Raw genomic sequence first — 11844 nt, forward strand, 5'->3', positions numbered from 1 at the left:
ATTCCTTTGCGCGACCGGACGTGCCTCCCTGAAGATGGACAATTTATGTGCCATGACTCCGGGGTGGATTCCTGGCATATCGGCGGCCGTCCACGCAAACAAGTCCGCGTTGTTTCGTAGCATACGTCCCAGATCCTGTTCGTTATTCAAAGCGAGGTCCCAGCCAATGGTTGTGGTTTTGGACGTGTCCGCTGCCAACGAAAGGAGTTTGACATCGCCTTGCGGATGGAGGCGTTCGTCTATGGTTGGTATGAAAGCGGTGACTTTAAGCCTGGCAACATAACATTGTCGAGCCGTTCGCTAATTCGCCCTTACAGTGCAAATAGTGCCACGCAGCGTGGGAAACTTCATGGCCAGATGAGGGGTGGACACGATAGCTCCAAATGCATTCAGACAAGGTCGCCCTAACAAGGCGTTGTACGATGTATTGGCTTCGACCAACAGAAAACGGACTCTAAGTTCTGGTGCCTCCCGACTTGTTCCGAGCCGCGTTCGTAGGTCGAGATATCCCCGGGTATCGACTCTTTCCCCTGAAAAGCCTACAATGTGTTCGTTGAAAGGGGCGATGAGGTCCTCGGATAGATCCATCTTTTTGAAGGTGGACCAATACAGGATGTTGACCGAACTCCCCTGATCGACGAGAACCTTGCAGACGTCGTACCGAGCTATTTCGACCGTGATGACCATAGGGTCATCATGATCAGGGTCGGGCGCATGGAAATCTGCATTGGTGAACGTAATATCAGGGATAGGCCGAGGCTGTCGATCTACCATGTGCACCGACTTTAACTGTCTCAGATGTCGTTTCCTGGCGGAGGATGACACTCCCCCCGGCGAAACCACCCGATATGGTGTCGATTCGGCCTCGGACTGAGCGCTCTCTCTCCGTACGCCGGGGTTGGCTGCGTGATTGATGGACAAATTTATGAACACCAATTTATGATGTCACAAACTTGTTTTTCAATCGGCAAGTATGACCGAATCGTTCAAGTAATAAACTTGGTAAGACCAAGTATCGTTCTTCCCAAAGGACTCACGGCCTAGTTTAGTTATGTGATTTCTTAATTAACTAAGACTTACAAACGAATTAATTGGGGTTTAAAGTGCAAGACAGAAAATAAACATGTATGCATGAATTGTGATCAATGGCAAAAAAACAAAAGATAAACACTTTCAATGAAATTTATGTATGGATATGTTGTTGGGGTTCAATTTCATCTTATCCACTCTCATATATTTTAGGAATTCAACGATCAAATCACCATTGTTAATGCCACTCTCTAATGTACCTTTCCAGAAGGCTTCTCCCTAATCACGAGTTCATACAATTCCTAGCATTCCTAATGATTAGTTCATAAGTACAAGAGCTTAACGACAACCAATATAAAATTGGGAGAAATTCCCCGGATCTAGACTTCCCCGTACGTTCCCGTATCGACAAAACCAATAATCATGCATCGAATGAGTTAAACCATGCAAGCATTAAACAAAGAGGAAAAACCCTAACTAATGATGAAAGAAAGCATAAGTCTTAATTAAAAGATGTAAAAACAGATTCCATATATGAGAGTTTCACAAGACTACATTGATTCCCCAACAAACATAAAGAGATTAGTCCACCATATTCATGGTGAACCTAGATGAATTACAATGAAAGAATGAAAGAATAAACCCTAAAAAGGTGAAGCGGAAGCCTCAACATCCAAGATCCTCCTTCAAAGGGGTGGTAGAGAGAGTGTTTGCCTCGTTCCAGCCAGAGATACCTAACCCTAGGAAACCCTAAAGCTTATGTATCATTCGTAAATTACAAAAAGTCAAGTCCAAGCCCATTAAAGTGCCGCTCAGCGGTAAACTACCGCTCAGCGGTGAGTGCGTGACTTGTTTTCTCCCCTCAGCGGCCATTTTGCCCCTCAACGGACCTCCCGTGACTTCCAGAGTACCGCTCAGCGGTAAAATACCGCTCAGCGGTAAAATACCGCTCAGCGGTAAAATACCGCTCAGCGGTGAGTGCGTGACTTGTTTTCTCCCCTCAGCGGCCATTTTGCCCCTCAGCGGACCTCCCGCAAACTCCTGAGTGCCGCTCAGCGGTAAACTGCCGCTGAGCGGTGACTTCGGCTTCTCCTTTTGCACTTTTTGTTGTCTTTTCTGATTTCATCTCTCTCCTTCTTCACTTCTTTCACCAAATTCACCTTAAAACCTGCACAAAAACACTGAAATCAGGCATAAACCTGCCCAGCTCTCTTATTTCCAAAAATATAAAGAAAAGCATGATTTCAAGCTAGTTTCTAAGTGTAAAGGTTGCTTTTAGTGTCAATTTTAATCATGAAAATAACAGTTTTTCAACTGTTATCACAACCCCAAACTTAAAACTTTGCTTGTCCTCAAGCAAATAAGATGTAAGTCTATCTTTAAACCAATTCATATGATGATTCACTTCATTCAAAAATCTTCTTTTCAAGATAAGCAAAAACTTCACTCAAACTTATGACCAAGAGTTCAATCAAGATGTGCACATGCTTTAGTGTTCACAAAGTCATTTAAATTCCAACAAATGCTATTTTCATGAATGATCAATCAATTAAACATGGATGTTCATGTGTTCATGTGATATTTCCTCACTAAGTCAAGTGTTTCACTCACACTCAAGTGTATAAGAGATGATCACTCATTCACTCTACTATTACAATGTTACATGAATTAGCTTTGCCTTTCATTTTACCACAATCAAAAACATTCATAAGTATGCATCATCACAAGGACTTTTCTATGGCTTATAATGTGGCTGGGCTAACAAGAAAATTGGTTTTTCTGGATCACAAAATCCTTGAGTTAAGAGAATCATAACAACACAATCATCTTATTCATTCCCAACTTTCTTTTGCCTTTGCATTGAGCTTTACTTCTTTTTCTTTTCTTTTCTTTTTCTTTGCATATTCTTATTTTTTTTTTTTAGCTCTTAGCTCAATGCTTTTCATAATTTCCCAACAACCCCAAACTTGAACATTTAACAATACCACACAAGATTTTCTTCTTAACTCAAGGTAAAGATTTTTCAATCTAAAGGTTTTCAGTGTATATTCAAGGCTAAGGGTTCAAAGGATAGAACACGCAGTGTTCTCTTTTAGTGGGCTAATTTTATGAATTTGGCCAATAAAAAGGTTTTCAACAAATGGCCTTGATCACATGATGCAAAACAAGTAATTGATTCAATAATAGAAAACCTGGGCAAAACCATACATGCTTTCACAGTAATAGCATTCAACAATAACAACTGTGGAGCTCAAAATCTCACATATAAGCTCATTCACATTTGACATACACATCCTGCTTAATTTCACAATCACAATCATAATATCATGCATTTGTTCACAAAGCTTGTGAATCACCTGTATAAGCATTTTAATGTGCACATCATCTCAACATCAGTTAATCATAAGCATCATTCAGAATTACTTATCACAACATCACAGTTAATAGCAAACCATCACAAGAAACCAGGTTTCAAATAGAGTACATCAAACCCTAATCTAAAAACAAAAACAAATAAGTTCAGAAAACTTAAACCACAAAGCATAAGCACATGATAGCATTCATCAGTAAATGCTATCTCAACTCCTCATCAATCTGAGCTGTCCTCTGTATCTTTCTCTTCCTCCCCATCTTCATCATCTTCAAAGGCATCATCCTCATCAGCTTCATCTTCTTCCATATCTGTAGCTGAAGCTTCAGCTGCTCCAGCTCCTCCTCCATGCACTGGTTCCTCTGGCCAAGCTACCACATTATGGAATTCATCCATAGTCCACCTGTGGGCTGGAGGTGTATCATACATCCCCACAATCATCTCAGCAGTGGCCACCTGCCCTCGGTGAATGGACTGCAACTGAGCCCCTATAAGAGACATATACATGTCCCTCATCTGGAATGGCTCTGCTTCATGTGTCTCAACAGATGTCTGGCTCTGTGCTGGCCCTCTCTCTCTACGAGCACGGCGTGGTGGAACTGGCTGAGCTGCATCATCACCTCCACAGTACTGTCTATAGTAGGCCTCATCAATAGCTTTTCTTGGCCTCTCAAAAGGTGGAGCAGAAGTGTCCACCCCAGCTATCTTGCAAAGGTGAGTGATCAAAGAAGGATGTCCTAGTGGTGCTTTGTTGTTTGAAGTATTGGCGCACACACTAATCTCATCAGCTATCACCTGCCCAATATTAACATTCAAGTTTCTGATAGCACAATAGATAAAGAATGCCCTGCTGAGAGTAATATCTGACACATGTGAACATGGCTGAATGTTGGCATGAGAAAATGCCATCCAATACTTTGCAAGAGGAGTCAAATCCGTCCTCCTAATGTTAACCACTGAGCCAGATCTATTCCTTTGGAAGTGTCCTCCAGGTATACACAGTACTCTCTCCACATCCTCATAATCAGCACCTTCCTCCATGCAAAGAGTAAACTGGCACTGCTCACCAGCCCATACAGTGTCCAGAATGTTATTAATTGAATCAGGATCATACCTGATAGCATGGCCTCTGACATAGCCCAAATAATTCTCAGCTGGATAATCACCAATCTTCTTTGCATTGGTGTAAAATTCCTTAACCACAGCTATATTGGCAGGTGCAGGATAAGTGGCTAGCTTTCCCCAGTCATTCCCTAAAACTTGCTCTCCAAATTGAGGAGCAAGGTTAGGTATCATTCCAACCTTTCTCTCCATCAGAAGTCTCCTGTCCTGAACCACTTTAAAGTGCTTCTCATGTTTCCTAGAGAGGAACCTGCTAGAATGGGGTTGCTCTGGTTCCTTTTCCTTTCTCTTGTTTGCCATGGTTTTCAATCTTTTTCCGGATGAGGATGCCATTCCTACATTCAAAACACAAACAACACCACAGAACATGATGTTAATCATTAGTAAAACACAGAACACAACTCCTTTCGAAGCTAAACCACCGCTGAGGGCCAGAATTTCCCCTCAGCGCCACCAGTACCACATTCCAAATCACACAAAACCAGAAAAATCAAATCTGGCAGAGTGCCGCTCAGCGGCAGTTTACCCCTCAGCGGTAACTCTGCAGATTTTTGAAAAACCTGTTTTAAAGCTTTCCTAACTCCACCCAAATGCAATTTTCAGTTTTCCAGTTCATAATCATGCAGTTTAATCGGTTCAAACATCCAATATATCATCAAATCATGCCAAGAAATCAAAACCCCTAAATCTTCATGCTTTGACAATCATATTCAAAATCAAAAACCCTAGAATGAACAAAATGCATTTTACTTACTTGGGTGGAGATACTAGATGCAATGAGAATGCTTCCAAGCTAGAATGCTCTCTCCCAACCCCAAACTTTGATGGCACACTAGTGAAAAAGTGAGTGGAAGAGAAATTTTCTTAAGAGGGAAGAGTGAAAAGATGTGGAAAACCTTGGAGAAGGTATGTGGGAGTGTTTGTGCAAAGAAAAGTCTGAAAGTGTGAAAGAATGCGCAGCTTAGGGTTTAAAAATACCCTAATGGGCTCGGGTCCCGCTAAGGGGAACTAAAACCCCATTCTGCGAGAGTACCGCTCAGCGGTAAAGTACCACTCAGCGGCACTTTCGTGAAGTGCTCTTCTCCTTCTTTTCTTAACCTACGTGCCTCCTAGACATGCCCCTCACTGGCTCCCTACAATTCAATGTTCAAAATGCTTATGCAAACCCTAACTAAAACAAACAAACAGAAATATTCAATCAACTGGGTTGCCTCCCAGGTAGCGCTTGTTTAACGTCACGAGCCTGACCCAAAATCCACCAACACCCATCAGTAGGTGCAAAATTTTCTTACCAACACCCATCAGTAGGTGTTAACCCTGTAACAAACTTATAACAAAAACAAAAATACCCAAAAGTTCAAAATTACATCACCAAACCAAAAATTAAAAGTTCTTAAATCACTGGGTTGCCTCCCAGCAAGCGCTCTTTTAATGTCATTAGCTTGACCCAATAAAGTTCAAGTTCCATCTTCTTTGTAATTGATGTTGTTATTCCACCAACTCCTCAGCTGTTTCCTTTGAACTGTTTTGGTTCTTCTAGAACATGGAGACTCTATCTCTATCATCTCCTTCTCTTTAAAGCCCTTCACAACCCACAACTTGTTCTTGATTCTAACAGGTGTGCCAAGTTGGAGTCTTCTTTTCTTCCAGTCTCTAGGAATTTCTTCTCCTCTTACAATCTCTTCTTCCTTGGGTACCTGAAACAATAAACAATGATTACCTGAAACCTCAAGATTTTCATCTTTACGGCTAGTCATAGGTGCATCTCGAAATGCAGCTTTATAACTTGCTTCTTCCTCCTTTGCTTGCATCTCATCTTTGAAAACATCTACCACCACTCTCTCCTCTCTGTCCTGGAGCACCACTATACCTTCATTTACATCTATGATAGCCCTGGCCGTTTTCATAAACGGTCTTCCAAGTATGATAGGTATCTTCTCAGTCTCCATCTTCATCACCACAAAGTCTGCCAAGAACTGAAGTTTGCCAACACAAACTATAATGTCCTCTACAATCCCACATGGCTCCTTTGAAGATCCATCGGCCATTACTATTTTAATCTTTGCATGTTTCATTTTAACATTGCCGAGTTGCTCCAGTAAAGAATAAGGTATCAAGTTAACACTTGAACCTAAATCAAGGAGAGCTTTCTTTACCTTTTTCTTCCCTATAGTACAAGGGATAGAAAAACTACCTGGATCTGACGCTTTAGGAGGGAATGACTCTTTCTTAACAGTTATACACTCTTTTGCCTCATCATCTCTACGTCTCTTCTTTGTAGAAATTTCTTCATCAGATTTTGTGTAAACTGCAATTTTCTGTAAAATCTGTTCCCAAGGTGCTTTATTATCCACCATTCTGAATAATTCTGTGAAATCCATTTGTTTCTCTTGATTTATTGGAAAAGGAAAATTGTTTTTGCTCTCTATTTCTCTTCTTTCTTCTGTTTCTCCTTCTTCTAACTCAATTATCTCTTCATTCACACTCTTTACCACTTTGCACTCTTCTCTAGGGTTAACCTCAGTATTAGCCCCAAAATTTCTATTTGGCCTTTCTTCCAATTGCTTGGTAATCTGACCCATTTGAATCTCCAAATTCTTTATAGCAGCTTCAGTGCTCTTTTGAGAAGATTCGGTTTTCTGTATGAATTGCTGAAGAGTTTCTTCCAACCTTGTTGATTTTTCATTAAGCATAGATAGTTGTTGCCAAAAGGTTGGTTGCTGCTGCTTATTATATTGATTTGCTTGCCCAGTTTGTCCTTGACCAATGCTTGGATGTGGTTTCCACCCTTGATTGTAATTCCCTTGACGGTATGGAAATTGATTAGCCATGAAATTAACATCCTCCAAGGCCTCCACTGGAAAAGCACATTGACCATTGATATGATCACCTCCACATAATTCGCACAACTGAGTTTGCACCTGTGCAGCAGTTTTCAACTCTTTAGGTAATTGTGCAAGAGTTTTAGTCAGAGTCTCCAACTGTTGAGTTAGAATTTTATTTTGAGCTAGCAAGGCATCATGTGTCTGTAATTGGAGAACCCCTTTTTGCTGCATAGGAACTCCTCTTTCGCTGTTGAGCTCATTATCACTAGTAGCCATGTTGTCAATAATTTCTATAGCTTCCTCTGGAGTTTTCCATTTAATATTGCCTCCTGCTGAGGCATCAAGCATCATCTTGGTTTGTGAACCAAGCCCTCCAAGGAAAGTTAAGACTACTTCCTGTTCTTCAAAGCCATGCGTGGGTGTTTTTCTGAGCAGACTTTTGTATCTATCCCATGCATGCCCCAGTGATTCTTCCATGCCCTGCTTAAATGAAGATATCTCTTGCTTGCCTTTTGTCACCTTTGATTGTGGAAAGTACTTGTTCAAAAACTTTGTTACCACTGCTTCCCACTCTGTGAAACTTCCTTCTGGAAAAGAGTTCAACCAAAGCTTAGCATTGCCTCCCAATGAGAAAGGAAACAAACTAAGTTTGATTGCTTCGTCTGGCACCCCATTGATTTTCACTGTGTTGCAAATTTCATTAAATGTAGTAAGGTGCTCATATGGGCTTTCATGAGATAACCCATTGAATTGATTACTCTTCACTAGTTGGATCAATGTTGGTTTGACCTCCATATTGGCTGCATTGACTCTAGGTCTAGCTATGCTATTAAAATGTTGAGGTCCAGCTACATTGGTGTAATCAGCAAGAGTTCTTCTGATATGATTATTCTCCATATTTTCTGTGCTATTGTCAGAACCTTGTGGTGATGGTTGCAACAGAGTTTTCGGAGGAGGGAAAAGTTCTCTAGATGTTCTGATTCTTCTCCTCCATCTACTGTCTTCTAATCCTTCAAGCAACGGTTCTGTTATTTTCTTGCTCCTAGTTCGAATTGCCTCCTGCATACACAAGAACACAAAACCCTAGAAGATTTGGTTAGCACAAAAAGATATAAAAGAAAATATAAGATTCATAAAATAAAGACAGAAAACAGAAAAAATAAAATAAAATAAAAATAAAATAAAATAAAAATTCGAAATTTAAAAATAAAATAAAAAAAAAAAAATAAGTCAAAGATAATTAATAATCACACAAATTAACCAGTTAAACCATGAGTCCCCGGCAACGGCGCCAAAAACTTGATGGACAAATTTATGAACACCAATTTATGATGTCACAAACTTGTTTTTCAATCGGCAAGTATGACCGAATCGTTCAAGTAATAAACTTGGTAAGACCAAGTATCGTTCTTCCCAAAGGACTCACGGCCTAGTTTAGTTATGTGATTTCTTAATTAACTAAGACTTACAAACGAATTAATTGGGGTTTAAAGTGCAAGACAGAAAATAAACATGTATGCATGAATTGTGATCAATGGCAAAAAAACAAAAGATAAACACTTACAATGAAATTTATGTATGGATATGTTGTTGGGGTTCAATTTCATCTTATCCACTCTCATATATTTTAGGAATTCAACGATCAAATCACCATTGTTAATGCCACTCTCTAATGTACCTTTCCAGAAGGCTTCTCCCTAATCACGAGTTCATACAATTCCTAGCATTCCTAATGATTAGTTCATAAGTACAGGAGCTTAACGACAACCAATATAAAATTGGGAGAAATTCCCCGGATCTAGACTTCCCCGTACGTTCCCGTATCGACAAAACCAATAATCATGCATCGAATGAGTTAAACCATGCAAGCATTAAACAAAGAGGAAAAACCCTAACTAATGATGAAAGAAAGCATAAGTCTTAATTAAAAGATGTAAAAACAGATTCCATATATGAGAGTTTCACAAGACTACATTGATTCCCCAACAAACATAAAGAGATTAGTTCACCATATTCATGGTGAACCTAGATGAATTACAATGAAAGAATGAAAGAATAAACCCTAAAAAGGTGAAGCGGAAGCCTCAACATCCAAGATCCTCCTTCAAAGGGGTGGTAGAGAGAGTGTTTGCCTCGTTCCAACCAGAGATACCTAACCCTAGGAAACCCTAAAGCTTATGTATCATTCGTAAATTACAAAAAGTCAAATCCAAGCCCATTAAAGTGCCGCTCAGCGGTAAACTACCGCTCAGCGGTGAGTGCGTGACTTGTTTTCTCCCCTCAGCGGCCATTTTGCCCCTCAGTGGACCTCCCGTGACTTCCAGAGTACCGCTCAGCGGTGAGTGCGTGACTTGTTTTCTCCCCTCAGCGGCCATTTTGCCCCTCAGCGGACCTCCCGCAAACTCCTGAGTGCCGCTCAGCGGTAAACTGCCGTTGAGCGGTGACTTCGGCTTCTCCTTTTGCACTTTTTGTTGTCTTTTCTGATTTCATCTCTCTCCTTCTTCACTTCTTTCACCAAATTCACCTTAAAACCTGCACAAAAACACTGAAATCAAGCATAAACCTGTCCAGCTCTCTTATTTCCAAAAATATAAAGAAAAGCATGATTTCAAGCTAGTTTCTAAGTGTAAAGGTTGCTTTTAGTGTCAATTTTAATCATGAAAATAACAGTTTTTCAACTGTTATCAGTGATCGCCTGCGGTGTCGGTCATCCCTGGGAGGCGATCGTTCGGGGCTTCGCCTGGAGGGACCCTTGCGGTGAGGAGTTTCGGCTCTGGTGGAGATTTTGTCCTTAACGTAGTTTTGAAGGTAGCCTGCTCGGATGAGTCGCTCCAACTCATCTTTCACCATGTTGCATTCTTCCATGTCATGCCCATGGTTCATGTGGAACCGGCAAGCCTTGCCGCTGTCTGCGTTCTTTGGAGTAGCTTTTCGTCGCACAGTTAGGAGTTCGGCGTGCAAAGCCTCTTCGAGCATCTTTGCTCTCGGTGCGTTAAGGGCCGTGTAACGATCGTACTTAGACGTCCATCCTGACTCTTTTCGGGGCGTTGATGGACAAATTTATGATCACCAAAATATGATGTCACAAACTTGTTGAACAATCGGCAAGTATGACCGAATCGTTTCAAGTAATAAACTCGGTAAGACCAAGTATCGTTCTCCCAAAGGACTCACGGCCTAGTTTAGTTATGTGATTCTTTGATTAGCTAAGACTTAAGAACAAAATAATTGGATTGTACTATGCAAAATATGAAAATAAACATGTATGCATGAGGTTTTGATCAATGGCAAAAGCAAAAGACAAGCACTTTCAATGAAATATATATATGAATATGTTGTTGGGGTTCAATTTCATCTTATCCACTCTCATATATTTTAGGAATTCAACATTCAAATCATCATTGTTAATGCCACTCTCTAAAGTACCTTTCAAGAAGGCTTCTCCCTAATTACGAGTTCATACAATTCCTAGCATTCCTAATAATTAGTTCATCAAGTGCAGGAGCTTAACGACAACCAATATAATATTGGGAGAGATTCCCCGAATCTAGACTTCCCCGTACGTTCCCGTATCGACAAAATCAATAATCATGCATTGAATGAGTTAAACAAAGCAAGCATTAAGCAAAGAGGAAAAACCCTAACTAATGATGAAAGAAAGCATAAATCTTAGATTAAGATGCAAGCACAAATTCCATATATGAGAGCTTCAAAAGATTACATTGATTCCCCAACAAACATACAAGGTTTAGTTCACCATATTCATGGTGAACCTAGATGAACAATAATGAAAGAATGAAAGATAAAACCCTAAAAAGGTGAAGAGGTAGCCTGAGCATCCAAGATCCTCCTTCAAAGGGGTGGAAGAGAGAGTGTGTTGAGAGGGTCGCACCTCACACAAAAGTTGTTTGCAAAATTAATGCAGTATAGTATTAGGAAGTGACTCCTAGGTCGTCTCTCAAGGACCAAATTGGGTTCAGTCTCAAATCAAACACATAGTGGGGGGTTTTGGTGAAAGATTTTTACTTTGATGTGGTAAAATTAAATTAAACTGAAATTAAATAAAACACAACCGAATATAATTGAAAGGATTAAAGTGCATGAAAACATTTAAAGAAAACAATACAATAGATAAATATTAAAACACAATTCAAGTTATAGAAATGCAACACTTAAGCTAAAACATTAAATGTAATATTGTAAGGTAAACATTAAAACAATGAATCTAAAAGAAAGAAGAAATATGGATGCAACCCGTGAACGTGACACCACATCTCCTCCAACGTACTTCACTTTTTTTTCCAAATAACAATTGCCCACCGATGCACCATCTTCATTCAATTACTAAAAAAAATAAAACTTTTTATCCTTCAACGTGTCCCATCACCTCACAATGCTTCACATTCACGTGGACACACCTTACTTCTAAATTGAAAAAAAAACGTGAACACTTAAGGAATCAAAATAAGTGGCAGCAAATAAAATAAACTAAAAGTA

At 40.0% G+C, this 11844-nt stretch overlaps 1 protein-coding gene across 1 annotated transcript; it reads right to left on the bottom strand.

Moving 5' to 3' along the window:
• Window positions 1-300: 300 nt before the first annotated feature.
• LOC148195225 (uncharacterized) lies at window positions 301-10323 on the bottom strand. The gene is made up of 2 exons (XM_088095129.1): window positions 10098-10323; window positions 301-902 (listed from the first exon to the last, which is right to left on the bottom strand). The coding sequence occupies exons 1-2, from the start codon at window positions 10321-10323 to the stop codon at window positions 301-303; spliced, it is 828 nt and encodes a 275-aa protein (XP_087951255.1).
• Between the last annotated feature and the right edge of the window lie 1521 nt (window positions 10324-11844).

Source organism: Vigna umbellata, chromosome 7 (assembly GCF_029865625.1).
Source record: "Vigna umbellata cultivar VRB3 chromosome 7, Vumbellata_1.0, whole genome shotgun sequence".
NCBI lineage: Eukaryota > Viridiplantae > Streptophyta > Magnoliopsida > Fabales > Fabaceae > Vigna > Vigna umbellata.

Coding starts and splice junctions, on each gene's coding strand:
- LOC148195225 (XM_088095129.1), bottom strand. CDS start 10,323: ATGCTCGAAGAGGCTTTGCACGCCGAACTCCTAACTGTGCGACGAAAA. Junction 903..10,097: donor CGAAACTCCTCACCGCAAGG/GTCCCTCCAGGC, acceptor TCAATCACGCAG/CCAACCCCGGCGTACGGAGA.